Source organism: Semicossyphus pulcher, unplaced genomic scaffold, assembly GCF_022749685.1.
Source record: "Semicossyphus pulcher isolate SPU_LCO1_2020_fin unplaced genomic scaffold, fSemPul1.0.p SCAF_11, whole genome shotgun sequence".
NCBI lineage: Eukaryota > Metazoa > Chordata > Actinopteri > Labriformes > Labridae > Semicossyphus > Semicossyphus pulcher.
The window spans coordinates 22,361,400-22,378,836 of NW_027211615.1; the positions used below are offsets into that span (position 1 = coordinate 22,361,400).

The following is a 17,437-nucleotide window of genomic DNA, read 5'->3' on the forward strand; positions in this document are numbered from 1 at the left end:
ACGGCTTTTTTGCTTAATGGGAAAGGCTACAAACAGCATTGAATGACTCTGCAGTAGACCCGGGAAATTATTGCCTCGGCTCTGATCAGCATTGATGGGAACACAAAACCCGGGTCGACGCGCTAATCTCCGCCCCGTCGGTAACTTCTGCGACTCCTCGTCATCTCAGCTACAAATTCCTCCCGTCTCCGTCCGAGCAGCGCTCCAACATCGTTCCAAAATTGCCGGCGCCGAGTTTGATAAACAGACTGAATGAGGAATAGATATAATATATATATATATAAAGACCTAACCACCGTAACATCTTGACTGTTTACTAACCCTGTCTCGGGCACGTTTGTAACGTCAGACGGTGACGCAGCAGAAAAGAGACCGAAAGCAGCATACTTCACTGGCAATGGGAAAAGAGACAATCGGCATTTATACGCAGGTCTTCCCAGGTGAAAAACCAGCGCTCATTTCAGTAGGAAAGGGGCGTTACGTAAATGAAATGAAAGAGTAAAATAGTTCTTCTGAACCATGTGGTACACATATTCTCTCATGATCTCTTTATTCACTGTCTCTTTTACAATGGAGCTGTTGAAGGGCCAGGACGTCTTCCTTTGCTAACATTTGGTCGGTACAAATGAACAGGGAAAGCTGTGCTGGTGAAGGCTTGTAGTATAGGGATAAAACTTAGTAGCCACAGGGGCCACCAACATGTTACGTTCAATGGCCACAGTGTAACTTTTAAGGCCTATTTTGCTTTTAATGTGTAACTTTTAAGGCTACAGTGCCATGGGTAATGTCAACCCCGCCGACTATAAAATATGAGCAATCAATGAACAGGAAGGGAGATAAATAAATGAAGTAACTGTAGCACTGATTAGTCTTATTTCAAACGCCTAAGGGGGGAAAAATTGGATTTGGGGGTGGTGAAATTTACTCATCAGCAGCGAGTCAAATTGTTGTGTCTGTATCGTGACCTTCAGCTCAGGGAGGAAGCAGTGTGAGGCAGCTCTCTATATATAGAGGTGAATAACAGAAACGACTCAGTGGAAGACAATTGAAATGACAATCTGAGTTACCACAGGATTTCCACCGCACAGACGTCTCGGGAGAAAAACACGAGCATAGGCACAGCTGAGGATAGAGGGGTTTGTGCTCGTCAAACCACATAAAAAAATCACTGAAACATTCAGAGGAACCGTCAGAAAAATAAACTTATAGTCACACACAAGCGGGTCACGAGCACTCGTCACAAACGTAGTCTCACACACACCACAACCCACAAAGCCCCTTTCAAAACCCATACCACCAAACCGCTAAATCACCGTGAAGAATGTAACAGCGCTGAGGAGGAAACATGCTCACGAGTGAATGTGTAAACAGATTGCCAGGCGTTCACACAGGGGCTTCACTTTATCAGCGAGAATCTACTGAGACAACACAGTGATTCAGAGCGCGAGCGGAAGGACCGAGGAGATGATCAGATCGGTTGCATGTGAGACCCGCCGGCGTAAATGGCTGCGATTCAGGTGGAAGACGGCTGAGCGGTGCTGACACAATGCTCAGCCATCCAACATTATTTGAGTCACGCTTCTCCACTATGAAGACGGGGAGGTCGGGAACAGCGAGTAGAAGAGACATGCACGCATACAGCAGGGGCGGATATATAGATAGGCCTTAAAATAGATCCGGTCACCGCCAAACTCGCCACCGCACCAACAGCCAAGGTCAACGCTCAGTCAGTGTCAGCTCCTGCAGGCAGCACTGAAGGCAGAGGAACAAAGAGTACCACAGATAAATGAGCACTTATAATGAGATCTTTTTAACCAAACCGAGCCAACAGTGTGGTCTCCTCTAATCTATTTCAACTATTACAATTTGTCCTCATCTCTCTTTTACTCTCATTCACTTTTCCTAATTTCTCACATCTTCTCTCTCATTATCTGATTAAGAAGATTGAGCAGAAGTGCTATAAAATACAAGTTTGATGTGTCCAGAGACATCTGAGAGAGGATGGTGGTACTAGTGTTGCAGCAGACGGTGTTCTCCACACAGAAATACTGCTGTATTATTCCCTGGCACTCCGGGGTTTAAGAGAGCTTGACTGCTGCAGCACTGTTTCAATTCAGCCACTTTCCCACTGGTCAAAAAACCCCGCTAACAACCGGCTTTTTTGCTTACCAGGAAAGGTTACAATCGCCATTCAGACCCGGGTCAAATGACTCTGCAGTAGACCCGGGTAATGGCTCTCATTGGCATTGGAAGGAACACAAAACCTGTGTCCACACGCTAATCTCCGCCCCCTTTCTGGCGCGATGCTATGCTCCGTCGGTAACTTCTGCGACTCCTCGTCATCTCAGCTACAAACTCTGCCCGTCTCGTTCCAAATTTGTCGGCGCCGAATTTCATAAACAGACTGATTGAGTGATAGATACAATAAAGACTAAAGATAGACTGATATGGTTTTTTCAGGGCCGATACCGATTATTAGTAGTCAAGGAGGCCGATAACCGATATTTGGAGCCGATATTCATTTGCAGTAAAAGTGAAAATATTGGCGTCAAAATTTTGAATAATACAAACTCCAACACTTAACTTTGTTTAAATGCCTTTAAGCATATGTTTATTAAACAAACAAACAAAAAGCGCAGGGAGTTCCCAGGGTCAGCAGCATCTCTTATAAAGTTAACTGAACATTTAAATAAATAAATAAATAACTTCCTGAAGTTTTATAAAGTAAATAAAACAAAGTTGAATAAAATTTACAAAGAAATGAACTTTTTCTCCTCTCCGCCGTGTGTGTGAGCACTCTGCATGCACAGCTTTCACTGCTGATTGGCTGTTACCCGTGCCATGGCTCTGCGTGCAACCAATCAGTGCTGTTGGTGAGAGGCGCGGCTGCATCAGAGCCAAAATAACCCAGTTTTAAATTGATCTCTTGTCGGCCGTCGGATTTAAAAAAAAAAAAATTGCTGATGCCGATATGCGTCAAAATGCCGAATATCGGCGCCGATAATCGGCCCGGCCGATAATCGGTCTATCCCTAATAAAGACCTAACCACCGTAACATCTTCAATGTTTGCTAACCCTGTCTCCAGCACATTTGTGACGTCAGACGGTGACGCAGCAGAAAGGAGACCGACAGGAGTACTCCACTGGCAATAGGAAAAGAGACAATCTGCATGTATTAGTGGGTCCTCCCGGCTCTAAAAAGCCTGCGTCAACGTGGTAATTTTGGTGGGAAAGGGGTATACGCAGCTAATTTAGCCACTGGAATATGCAGATCAAGTTTAGTTTGAGCAAATTCACAGGACTATTTCTTCTCAACTGGCACAAAGTTACCTTTCAAAGTATGAAAAAATGAGATAAAGGATTAAAACCTGTGCATGTGTGTGGATGCAGCAGAGGAGCTTTATTAGTTATGCAGCTCAGCGCTTAGCTGTCAGGACGCTGCTGAATGTACTGACTGCACTGATCGACGCAACCTCTGCACATGAGCCTCTTTTGCACAGGCTAACGCAAAGTATACACATGCAAACACACCTTTAAAAAAAAAAAAAGGACAAGTATGTACTCCCCCTCAAACATCCACAATCCTCTCTGCTGGTACATGCCCTACACAGATACACACTCACAACACCCAGCCCTCTCTGTCACTAGGTAAAGCTTAAAAAGGATTTCGGAGGAAGAGAGGGAGGGGGCAGGAGAGCGGCGAGAGGCAGGGAGGGGGAGGCCGGGAGGAGAGAGGACAAGAGAGAGATGATATTGAGAAAGAGACGGACAAATAACTTAAAGGAGGTGTGCAGAATTACAGAGCACAGTCAAGCAAAAGACTCCGTAAACGGAGGAGATTGCAAATAGAGAAAAAATGGCACAGGAGTAAACCAGCAGGAGCTGACAGACCCGCAGATAGACAGGCAGGGAGAGTGAATGGGGCGGGCTGGCACCAGCGGACAAAGAGGCAGACCTGGCCTCATCTAAACAGCTGCTGTTCTCCCTAACATTGCACCTCTGCTCCAAATTCCACAGGCAGCCTGGCTATGAGGGGCCTGAGTCAGCGCTTTTTCACTTACACAGCTGAGCAGCTCAAAGCAGCCAGGGGATGCGCTGGCTACGGCACGTGCAGAGGGACATAAAGCATGCAGAGGTTTGGAGTCCGGCATTGGCAATGTTTAGATTTCTGCACCTAAACTGGGGCAGGGCGATTTAACAATCTTGACAGGGGATCGAGATAAAATTTAAGTTGATTTATGGATCAAACAGCCAATCGCACAATGGAAACAGCAGCAACAGCCAGTGTGAAGTATTTTTTATTGCATATGTGAAGGCGTTGAAATGTATTTCATATTTCAAGAAAGTAGAGTACATTATTAAAAATGTGTGATGGACAATTTCTGCACATGTTGATAGAAAATTCAGTTACATATCTTGATAAATATCAATATTGATATAAAATATTGACAGCTAAGCTCTACGCTGAACAATCAAATCAATTCAAATACTTGCAAAATTCTGAGACTAGCAGAATTAATGCGATTAAGTTGATGCAGCGAGACTAAACAAGGCAGCAGATTATTGTGAGAGTCGAAGACGAATGGCAGATAGAAGCAAAGGTGTTGCTAAGAATAACATAACTATCGGCAAAACATAACAGAAGGACTGAACTAGGATAACCAGGGAAGGAGGGGCTTTTAAAATTATGCTATCTGGTCCGATGCTAATGCTAACGGGAAGTAAAATATAGACACAACTCTGCCAACAGGAAATAGGTGAATCACAGATTGCTCTTTGCAACGACAACACTCACAAGTTCCCAAACCTCTAAAATCTAAATAAATGAAATAATAACATCTGTGCTAAAATACCCAGCAAGAACACGCCTAAGGCAGAGACAATGTGATGAGAATTAGATTCCCTGGCATTCCCCCTCGATACTACCATAGCTGGGGTTTTGTGTCAAACTGCCTCGCTGCTTCTCTGCATGTCTGAGAAACATCCTGTGATTGAAAGGAGCGAGGAGGGGGGGGGCTGGAGGAGGAGGAGGAACCAAAAGGGCTCACAGAGAAGATCACATGCTGTAGTTTTCCTCCATGTAATTTATGAACTTGTGCCCTGACAAGACTCCTGAGGGCTCTGGTTTTCAGAGCAGCTAATGGGTTTTATCCCGGGGTGGAGGGTCGGGCAGCAGGCACACTCCCATGCAGCTAGATTTATACGAGTGGAAAGGGCTGGGCTGAGCTTGCATTGTGTTTTAAAAAGTTATTCGCCTCTTCTAGAAATCCTCCTTTAACCCTCCACTTAGAGAGATTGGTCTCACAAAGAAAACCTATCCTCATTAAGAACGGCTAAACAAATAACATAATAGTGTGTACACACAGTTTTAATTTGATCAGTAGAAACTGTGCGGAGGCCAAATCGTGTCTGTGGCTGCCGCCCAAAAAGTCTTACATTCCATAATCCCTGGATTTATCAGCGGCTAAACATCAAGTTTTCTCCTAACAGGGAAGTTTCTTCCTTCCATGTTAACTCTATAACATGAACAGGAAATTCACTACTTATATGTGTTAAACTGGGTATTTAACTTTAAATTGTTTCACATTAAAGTTGCAGATAAAACAGGTGAAAGTTTGACCATTCAGAGGCTTCATGTTACCATGAAAAACAGGACATCATAACTGTTAAGAAGCGGATTATGAAGTGACCCGCCCATATTTTTAACTTGCTCTGACTCTGACTTCCATCATCTTCAAAAGAAGTACGAAGTTTTCAAAACCACCTTTCCAGCCTGTAGGCAAGAGTATTTAATATTTATAGCGACAGATGATCTTTAAAAGCTCCAGTCATGTTTTAAGACATATAAAATGCTCTGCTTGAAATAATGAATTGTGCCTGATATGTTTTTTCAGCAAAATATGTTGGAAAAATCCTCCCAAGGCATCTCCTCCTTCTCCCTCATTAAAAATTCCCTAATCTGCATAGGCCCCGCCCACTATGCACTACGTTGCTGAAAAGAAAGCACGTCTCTGTCATCGTTTAGTAGCTTGAAATGTAGTAATTAGTAGTAGTAACGTTAACGTTAAGTCGTCAGTAGGGAGTTTGCAAAAATGACGATGAAGCCGAAGTGGTTGCCATAGGTTACACATAATGATATGCATAGCGTCACCCCGTCCATTAACGGGATTGGCTCCTTAGGTTTGTGACGTCTCAAACCTGCCACTCTGAAAACGTGTTGTTCAGCCTGTCCTTGGTACACTGCAGTTTAAAAGCAGACAGGCCCAGACATGGAGATGACTGCTCATGTTGTCCCTGAACTAAATTAATTTGAAGTCCATTTTAAACTAATTTTAGCTCTGGTTTGGTGGCTATTTAGCAGCTAAAGGCTAATGTTTATCTGCTGCCATGAAAGCCATGAGACGGAATCCTGACAGTAAAGCAGAGAGATCTAACCATCATCTAAGGTTTGGCATTACGAGTAACCACTTTGTCACAAAGAGTCCTAATAATTCATCGAAATATACTGCTATAGACGCTTTACAGGTTTATTTTACTTCATCCTTTTAACTTGCTGCACTTCTTACTATGGTTTCTTACAGTTTTAGGAATATAGACAGGAAGGAATGCCTTTGTTTTGCATCTTTCCACTGTTAATTGCCGTGGCGTTTTCTAACATCTTGTTCAGCGGGACCAGTGAGCATGCACTCCGTCCCCTTCGCTGACACACACACTCCCAATTCAGAGAGTATGGGAAGAGACAAAACTATGCAAGCGAGTGCCTCTGCCAGTTGGCTGAGGGATCATTTGGACTGAATGGGTGGAGGGGGCGAGCAGGAGCAGCCTTCCCAAATTCACTCTTTGGCAACATTAAGAAAATATTGTGAGAAAACAATGTTGCTCTTTCTGTGGTGTTCATGTCTGCATTTTTGTGCGTGTGTGTGTGTCGCTGGTGTAGACTTAGCTGGCAGATGATAAGGAAGACTTGCTAATTGCTCCTCTGCCCTGAGGAGTCATTAGAGGGAGACTAATATTCTTCCTTCAGGTTTTTTCAGAATGGCAAACTTACAAACGATTTGAAGTGTAAGAAGTAGCACTAACGCCTCTTATTTTCCCAGAAATCAAACTCATCTTGCATGCTCATGCCAGGAATGTGATATCGCCAGCACTACTTGAATAAAAACAATGGTTCAGTGTGTAGTAATATAGTTAGAGATGATTGTGAACTAAATAGAAGTCATCCTGATTCCTAACAAGCTGGCACTATGACATAACTTGTTCTTATGCAAGTGTATGCCATGTGCTGAATGCTAAAATAGGTCCATCCTACAGAGCTGGACTTATTTTGGAGAAGGCTGCGGAAGAAAAAGAAACATTATAATGAGCCAAAAGCAGAAATCTGAGCTGCTCCATTTTCATTTTCAACACTGGCTCAAGTGATGGACAGACAGCTCAGCGGAGAGGTCAGCCAAGCCCAGCTAACAGGAACTGCGGAGGGGAAAAGGGAGGTCGGTAAAAGAGGAGAAGAAAGGAAGAGATGGGAGGATGAGAAGAAGTGAAGGTGAAGAAAAGAGAAAGGGGTAAGGGGGAGGAGAGGCCATTTGCAGTCAGATCCCGAGGGTCCTGAAAGGCTGGCTAATGACCTGCGCTGCGCCGTGTCCTCTGGGAGACGGAAAGAGGAAGCCGAGCCTTCCCCTGCCACTTTGTGATGACACATCACAATTAGCGGCACGCATTTCTCCGCTCTCAAAGCTCCCAGACAGATTGACTGAGTGTTCTCAAAGGTTATCTGTGAAATACATAGATGCTGAAAATGCCATGCACAATTTCACACGTTACCCTGGTAAGGATGCAGTGACTCCTCAGCATGGACTGCAGCAATGCAGTCTCTGCTACCACAGATAAACTGACCTGGGAAAATCCCTCAATTAAGCATCCCTCACTAGCAGTCCCATTAGAGACTAAATGGTATACCCAAAGGAGCCAACTAGTCTTAGTGATACACTGCGGTAAGTTACGGAGTCTACATGCTGGACTCTGCAGCACAGACTGCAGCACATGTTTCAACTATTTTTTTATCTCTCTGTAAAGAGCTCTGTACATAATAGGGATGTGCACTTTAACCGGTTAACCGTTAAGAATTTTAACCGGTTATTGCTACCAGTTAAACGGTCAAAGTATACATATGTATTTAGGAAAACATGTTTTGTTGTCGTGAGCTGAGTTGACCCTGAGAGGAGAGCAAAATTATGCTAAGAAAGGTCGGCTGTAAATGTTCATTTCCTTATTTTTGTGGCTGGATCACACGGCTGTATTCTCCAGTGCGTGTGTAATGGACACTGGACAGTGTTTTAACATCTGTGGCACAATTGCCGGTAAATGGTAAATGGACTGTACTTATATAGCGCTTTTCTAGTCTTTGCAACCACTCAAAGCTGCTTTTACACTCCATGTCAGATTCACCCATTCACAGAGGCTGCTACGTAAAGTGCCCAACTGTCAATCAGATATCACATTCATACCCGTTGGCTATGCCACCGGGAGCAATTTGGGGTTCAGTGTCTTGCCCAAGGACACTTCGACATGTAGCCTGAGGGAGCTGGGGATCGAACCTCCGACCTTGCAATTGAAAGACGACCGACTCTTCCACTAAGCCACAGCCGGTGCCACAGGTAGTTGTGTCTGAGGGTAATAAATGTACCTCTTAGATGCGTGTGTGTTTCTGCGAGCATTAGAGAGAGCACGCATCAGAATAAGTGCGCATGATGGAGACCTTGTTGTCAGTCTCCTGCTGTTATTTCTAAAAAGTATCTTTAATTCTTAACGAACATTAATCGTTAACAATAGGGGCGGGTTATCGGTTAGAAAAAAATGTCTCAATTAGCATCCCTAGTGCCAGACTTTTATCAAATCCAAAAAGTGCATTTTAATCTTGCCGGTTAATAATACAAATGCTTATTAAATAATAAAATGATCATTTTGCTTACAGTGCAGCAACTTACTGAAAAACATTCAGAGCTTGTTGTCAGTCTCCTGCTGTTCTTAGCTTTAATTCTCATCGTTGGCGACTAATGACGGTCAGAAAAAAATGTAAATTAGCATCCCTAGTCCCAGACTTTTATCCAATCCAAAAAGTACATTTTCATCTTGTCGGTTAACCGGTTATTAACTATTAAATGCCAGTTACTGCTGGACTGCTCCCTTTAGAATACTAAAGACACACCAGGAAAGGAAGGATCTACATGGGCCCCTCTGCTATGTCTTATTGTTTGTGAGTCCACTCAGGACAATGGAAACGCTGTGTGTTTGTGTGTGTGTGTGTGTGTGTGTTTCGTAGAGAGGGAGACAGTAACTGTATGTGTGTGTGACAGCGGCAGTAAGACTCAAAGACCTGTGAGTGTTCAAGTGAGCAAACAGGCTGTATGTGTGTGGGTGTGACAAAAAAGACAGCTAGGAAGAAAACAAACTTGTGGCCTTGCACCTTCCCAGCGACACCAAAATATCGGACACAAGTGAGCCGCAGAGTACACAATGACACAATGCAATACAGCTGTCCCACTTCCTCGTATGACATCATGTGCCCGATGGGTCCGGACTAGCTCACTGAGTCCTTGTGGTTCCTTCCTGTTCTCTGTGCCCGCTGTAACCACTGGACAGCCAGACAGGAAACGGCAGAACAACCAGAGGGGTAACAAGGATGTCCTGCTAGAATCCGGCAGATACAAGACACTAAGTCCCAAACTATTGTTGACATTCACGGCTCTAAAGATTCAGATTACCGTTTCCTCTGCTGATGCTTCACGTATCTTTCCTTAAAATCGTTCACTTTAGAGTTTTGATGTATAAAATGTGACACCTAATCTCTTATCTTTTAATATAAGATTTATCTGACCAGCTACTGTGTATCAGCGGCTGCAGATAGGTTTACTGCACGTCTCATGACTTCCATATCATCTAAAAGTGCCCAGTCCTGCCTCCATCATAATAAAACGCTGCCTCGCCATCAACTCTCCATCCTGTTTTTAATATCCACCATAGGTTGCCATAAATAAAAGCACTTGGGTACGTTTCCTGCCTTGTCATCCTCACCTACACGTGTTGATTGGCTTATTAAGCTGCAGCGTTTCCGGCCTGCAACAAATTTGGCAACCAGATAAACAACAGCGGGACCAGTTTACTCCTCACACGCGAAAGAGGGTCCGACATTGGACGCTCTCTGTCCACACACAATCATATGCAGTTCTGTTACGCAGTGTAAACAATCCTATTGTGTATCTCCATATGTCCCTACTAGAGATAGACCGATATGGTTTTTTCAGGGCCGATACCGATACCGATTATTAGTAGTCAAGGAGGCCGATAACCGATATTTGAAGCCGATATTCATTTGCTGTAAAAGTGAAAATATTGGCGTCAAAATTTGGAATAATACAAACTCCAACACTTAACTTTGTCTAAATGCCTTTAAGCATATGCATCAGAGCCAAATTAACCCAGTTTAAATTGATCTCTTATCGGCCGTCGGATGAAAAAATTTCAAATTAAAAAAATAAAAAATAAATAAATAAACAAAAAAGGCCAATGCCGATATGCGTCAAAATGCCGAATATCGGCGCCGATAAGCGTCAAAATGCCGAATATCGGCGCCGATAATCGGCCAATCCCTAGTCCCTACTGTAAATTCAGCTTGTTTATAAAGCTTATAAAAAGGTGCAGGTGTCATTTGGTAACGATTGAGCGATCGTTTTGATCACTACATCATTAATAGCGCCCCTCGTGCACGTGCTGTGAGAACTGAATTGCGAGAACTTTTGTGACTTAATTAAACAGACCGCTGAAAAAAACACTGTTTAAGATAACTGATATTTCTGCAGCAGTTAACGAAGCCTGATCTAGATGACCATTGGTGATTATTACTGCAAGGGCAGCTCGCTCTATATGAAGAGGTTTAAGTGTCAGCCTCGCGTACAGCCTCGTTTGTTCTTGTCGGGATGGAATTGCCTTTGAGCAGAATTTTAAAACCATGTGACAAAAATTCTTTGGAACTAACACGACTCAGTGTGAAAGTGGAAGCTCTTCTGTTCTTTTCAATAATGGTAATAACAGGGAGGAACTCCAGCCTGTGAACTATGAGATAGCCTAGTTAGGCAAAACCACAATAATAAGTGTCTGTGCGCGTTTGCGTGTGCACGCACTCTCCGCTGTGAATAGTGCGTGAGGCATGCTGCCAATGAAAGCCTCGCAGGGTGGAGCTCACATCAGCTGCAGCTGAACAGCTGGCCACTGCAGGCTAACATAGAGTCTAGATGGAGAAAAGGTCAGGCTGCCTCCCCCATGTTTGCTTACTGCGGGCTGGCATGGCTGCCCTTTTTTTCATGCAGCTGCCCGGCATCCGTTTCCCAAAACAGGGAAGGAGATCAGGACGAAACAAAAAGCAGGAAATGATGGCAGAAAAGCAGCAAACAAAACCTATGAGAAAAGATTGTAGATTCCTGTTTAAAAACAGAAGACATCCTACAAGTGAAGAAAACATTTAGATACCAATAAATAAATGTGAGGTTAATATCTGAGATAGTCTATTGAAGAGCTATCAACTACATTATAAGTGCTGAAATGTGCTGAAATATAAACCCCACCTACATGAGCCATGGATCATTGTGAAACTAAAGAATCAAACACATACAGGAGTTCTCGTTCTCGTCTTATTTTTAAAGGAATGATGCTCAACCTTCTTGTCCCTTGATATTTGCAGTAATCGATGCAGAAACATTCAAATTCCTTCATTTAAAAACCTGATTATGTTACAAGTAAATCGCATGTTGACATATTTCACAAACCAGGTCGTAAGAAGAATAAACACGAGAGCAGGAGTCGGGATACAGCGTACTTTCCCGTGTTCATTTCCCTCGTGGCTGCAGGTCATATAGGGGTCTCTATTTCAGCCGAAATGAGGTCACCAAACAAGAAGAAACGCTACCCCAATCCAAACATTTGTTTTCTTCTCTGGCTCATATATATTCTTGGGAAGAAAAGGGAACGTTGCTGCATCCACTTTGTCGCGGCTGTGCCACTGTAGCAAAAAAAAAGGTCCACAGGCCCAGTAAGCAAGCCACAATGATTCTTACTGTCAGAGCACACTGCAGCTGCAGAGGCAGCGTCTGAGTGGCTGACAAAGGCAGATCACTCACAAGCTGAGGAGGTCTTGGGTTTCATGCGCCCATCTTGAATCATTTTTCTGTATGTAGGATTAAACTGTGTTTTGAGTAAGTCTTAACACTATCTGGCTGATCCAATCTGTTTCTCATAAGCTACAATCAGTGCTGTGCACCCTCTGGCTCTGTTGGTAAGAATAAACAGGGGCTGTAATGGTGTTATATCACTTCTTGAGCAAACGTTCGACTGATAATTGGTGAAATACTACAAAAGGTGCTGCATGTGTAACAGGTGTGCATTTGACCCTCTGGCTGGTTATTCTGATAGGAAAGAGAAAACATGGGAGTGGTGACACTTCAAAACTTTAAAGAACAGGACAAGACTTGATCTCAATTACAGCATATTTATGTTGATGGCTACACCAAAAGGTGTGGTCTGCTATCTTGTAGACATGCATTATCTCAATGCTAAACCATGCCAAGGCAAGTCACTTCATACCTTCCAAGAAGGTAATCTACTCTTCAGCACCGTCATCTATCCAGCAGGTTGTGTCTCAGTGTGTCTCAGAGCTGGTATGTTTCGTGACTGCACTCCGACACGGCATCACAGTTCAGGTCACTTAAAGCAACATTTATAAAATAAGACTGAAGCACTCTTATGTCTGGAAAATATATAACTACAGTCAGCAGCACCCTGTTAGCTTAGCTGAGCCACAAAATGGAAACAGGGGATAAAAATGCTAACCTGGTTCAGCAGAAAGTAGAGGTGTAAGAAATAATGCATACATTTGACAAGCATGCATTTAGGATGTGCTGCTCTGTGTGTAGCTTTGCATTTTTGGTGTGTTCTTTCTAACTTTGTTGTATACTTTACTCTGTACTGTTTGTTATTGTCCGGTTTTTTCCTTTTGTGTTGACCTGCCAAGGGACTACAGATGCGAATTAGCTTAAAGCTATAATCTGGTGCGGTGCATCAAATGGTGACATTTATGTTTTAAACTGTACATGGTCCCTTTTTAATAAAATACAATAAAAAAATAAAAAAACTATGTTTGTGATATTGTTTGTATACAATACTTTTCATGCAAATACCCTTTTTACTGAAACAGGCAAATGTAAGTGAACAAAAAGTATGTTTTTGGATGTAACACATATTGGAAATACAAATTCAGATCCTAATGTTCTCTTTGCATAAAGAAGTTAACTTATTTTACGTACTTCTTATAAAGGATGTGTAAACAAGTAAATTTATTTTACATATTTCTAATATAAGATGTGTAAACAAGTAAACTTTTTTGAACTTTTAACAGGGTTAACCCTAGCCCAAAGATAAAAACATCTCACTGCATTTCTAGGTGCCAGTTTTTTTCAGGGTTCCTCATGCTAAGCTAGGCTAAGCTAACCTGTCTGCAAAAGGTTCTCACACATACAGGTCATGGTAATTCAAAGATTTAAGGCCTCTCATTTGATTGATGAGAGGCGAAACGTCCTCAAGAACTTTCACCAAGTTCAGTTGCCGTTTGGATTAAACCTTTGAACTTAGGCTAACCAGGTTAGCTTCCAACACTTGCCAACAAAGCATATTGCCTACATTCGAAAGTCTAGAGCTATTCCTTTAATCAGTTAACCTCAAAGTCATGCCTGTTACCCCAGTTAGCCCTGATACAAGGCTCCTTTAGAGTCTTAGGTCACATTGGTTATTAACTTGGTCCTGTGCCACATAAAGAACAAGATGGAGAAGGGTGGAACAAAGAGAAACCTAAATGCGAGTTATCACAAATTCCCATATATGTCATAACAAATGTACAGTTTAAATCCACTGCCAGCAACGTACGTCTCCTCCTTCTCTTTTTTTCTCTGAATAAAAAAAAGCTTTTCATAGACGTGCTCATCCTGCCTAGAAGCACAAAAGCAGACAAATCCTAGGACATTGTTCTCTCTCCACCAGAAGCCATGACACATGTCTGACAGCCATGTTTTATTTTGTTACCGTGAGGAAGATGTAGCCTGTGTTTAATCATAGTTTTTTTTTTTAAAAAGGCATTGTTGTTCCTCTGTTTGGTCGGGTGTTAATAATGAGACTGGCTCCCTTCCCTGATTTAATGGCTGCGTCTGCTATTGTCAAAGTACAGTTATATAAAATATAAATAGCCGAATACAGCAGGACCATTTATTTAACTGGTGACAGTTTTGTTTCTGCAGTTATTTAGTTACTTAGTACAAGAAATGAAGCATGCATTTTTATAGTCGCCTCTCATGCCTGCAGTGGAAAAATTCTGAAGTATAGTACAAGACGCTTACATGGCTCTTACATCCAGATTACCTGGTCTGAATAATCAATTAATTTTGTTTATGTTATTTCAGCTTCACTGACCCCTATTTACTCAATTTGCAACTCAATTAAATTAACTGATATTAATTGCAGAACCTGGAGGATTCTCATAACAAATCCCTCAGGAGTTAAACGCGGTAACGAGCGACGACATGGGACCGCGACAGCTTGGATACATATGCACGGTGTGTGTGTGTTGTGTCTGGGCGAGCTCAGTCAGAAAGTTTCTAGTATCAACACAGGGAAATGTCAGGATGAAGTCACTGCTTGGCACCCAATACAGGGCTCCTAAAGGCCATCTAAAGGCAGCAGATCACCTAGGAGCTAAAGAGAAATGAGATTAATATATGATGTTCTAAACAAATCAATCCTTGTGAAATACAAATATCACTAAACACAACTCTTTCCTGTGTTTTTCCAGCTACATTTTTAATGAGAGAATCAATTGTGGACACAGTGGCTCGTGGGGTAAACCAACTTAACAGCCACAGCCAAACTTCACCACCATTTGATTTAACTACCACCCTGTCTGACACTAAAACGCTATTATAAGTGGATGGGCTAATAACTGCTGCCTGTGTTACATTGAATTGTTCCTGAAATAAGGAAACAAAGATGCCAGAAAATACAGCCAACTGCTCTCCCTTTCCATCATACTTCTGTTTCTTAATGCCTGCTGTATTATTAATTTGTCTCAATCCAGGGGCGATGATTTGCTCCTGCACTGCCTCAAACTGCTGCAGCACTTCTTCTTTCGGGGCTTTAAAAAGGCAAGCAGGCCAGCCAGGCATGCTCCTGCAGCTAGCTAGGCCTCTGCGCCAGATAAAAAAAGGTGAGTTGTTCACATTCCTGCTTCATGCACGAACCAAACCCCCGATGTCACACACACACACACACACAAACAGACACAGTCCTTCTGCACAAATGATTGAGTTGTTTGTGAGTGTGTGTGGTCCTCCTGCCTCCTGTGTGTTGTTTTTTTTCTACCCTTGCTTTAACCAAGGGAATGGGGGGGGTAACAAAACAGCTAACTTGTCACCTCAAAATCCCTTGATTACTAATCGCCTAATCAAAACCTGAGAGGGTTCAGATCTTTCTGCTGCAATAGCAACAAAAGACCACTACTGATTGTATAACAGTGACTATCTGATAAGACACAGCTAGGTGAGATAGCAACAAGCTTTCACCTACACGCCCATGAAAAGGAAAACAAACTGGCATGCAAAGGTCGACAACAAAACGGAACCAAAAGAGCACTGCAATGACAGAAAGGCATCTACTTTGAGTGTGTTTCCATAAGACTAAATGATGGCCTGGAGGATCGTAGGACATCTTTATGAGATCTTTCCTGGATTTGTGAAGAAAAAAACTCTGAGTGGGCCTGTTCAAGATCTTCCTCACTATGTCCTTAAGTGATTTTGGTTCCTCCTCCTTATTTTGGTACATCCTTCTTTTATACCATATCTATTTTTGGTAATAAGACATGTCTCCTGCTTAATGTGCGCTCTTGTAACAATTATTTTCCAAAACATATAAAACATTTAACTACACAAGAATAAAGTGGCCTTGCTTTTAGTTTTAGGGAGGGTTTGAGTGAGAAGAGAGCAGGCCAACTGAGCCCCACTACTACTATAAAAGGAATGTGATGAGGAAGGGAGGGCCACTGCACCACCAACATTACCAGCCTATTCTCTTACCAAAAAAAGACAAGGAGGCTGAATACAAGGGAAAATCACAAGTAAGTTTAGCTTACCCCAGTCCAAAAACTCCAGGATATTTTTCTCTCTTCTGAGCGGGGAGTTGTTGCACTCATCGTAGAGGCACACCAGGATATCCAGCAGCGTTTCCACACTCAGACACTGGCCATTAGACTGAGCTGGCCCGTCCAGGATCAGCTTCTCCAGCTTCTTCAAACGCACCTCTCCCGACATGATTATTCCGGCTTATTGGGCTTTTGAAGTAATGATGATAGAGGAGGTGGGATGGGAAACAAGCAAACACCTCCACGGCCTGTTAGTTAGCGCAGAGGGGCCTGTAAAGAAGTTCTCTCACCTTGAATACGTCCCAAAAATAATAAAACTTTGAGTTTATGGCGAGCTGGGGCTAATTCCACGTTAAAACCGATCTGATCATGATCTCTATTTCGAGATCCAGTATCTAAGAGGTGGATAGCACTTCCCCATTTTATAACACCTATCCCCACAGGGCATGCACGAAAAGAAGTAACGTTAGTCACAATTACAGACCCTGGCTGCCCCGGGCCGGCTGATACTGATGAAATTCAACGTTAGCTGGCAGTTTTCTGGTCTTCTCTGTATGTGAAATGGAAAACAAATCGAGTCGATGATAGTTCAAAAGATCTCCCTGAGTTGTTGTGGCAGATATTTGGGATTCTCCATTCTTGCAGCAACCCAAAAATGCAAGGCAGATCTGCAATGCTACAAAGCCCCAGCGCCCCTCCTCTGCTCCAGGAATGGACGGGCGACACAGGCTTAGTTAGCAGCCTGCTAGGTTAGCTTTGTAGCTAGCACGCGAGCTAACATTAACGTTACTTTTCCTCGCTTCTCAATCCCATCGTTGCCATCTTTTCCCAGATATTGACATAAAATACGCACAGTGTAAAAAGAGCGTAACTAGTTTTGCCCCCTTTCGAGACTATGGATATTTTCATCCAACTGGAAAATATTCCCTTGTTTTCTAAACTCAATGCTGGCAGATATGTTCTTTAAATCCCATTCTTCGTCCATAAACCAAATGTCTCTTTAGTTTCTTCAGTTCAAAACGACGGTTAGTTTAAGAGTTCAAAGTAAGTTAGCCGTCAAAATGCAGGTCCGTTTTGAAGGTTACAGAGGAGCTCGTTTCACGTCAAGAGGAAAACTGTGGTCTTGTCTTGCTTATTCCAAATACGGGACACAACCTAAATTCCCCCTGTCCTTTCCTTTGCTTTGCCTGCCTCCCCCGCCGGTCGGTCGCT

The 17,437-nt window shown here is 42.9% G+C and overlaps 1 protein-coding gene across 8 annotated transcripts in view; it reads right to left on the reverse strand.

The window, feature by feature from the left end:
- The window catches only part of cdc42bpab (CDC42 binding protein kinase alpha (DMPK-like) b), an 82,034-nt gene extending 64,597 nt beyond the window's left edge, over positions 1-17,437 (reverse strand). For all 8 annotated transcript variants that reach the window (XM_069657786.1, XM_069657785.1, XM_069657784.1 and 5 more), the window contains exon 1: positions 16,217-17,437. In XM_069657786.1, coding sequence (XP_069513887.1) covers positions 16,217-16,394 — 178 coding nt within the window. In that variant the 5' untranslated portion in view covers positions 16,395-17,437. The remainder of the gene's footprint in view (positions 1-16,216) is intronic.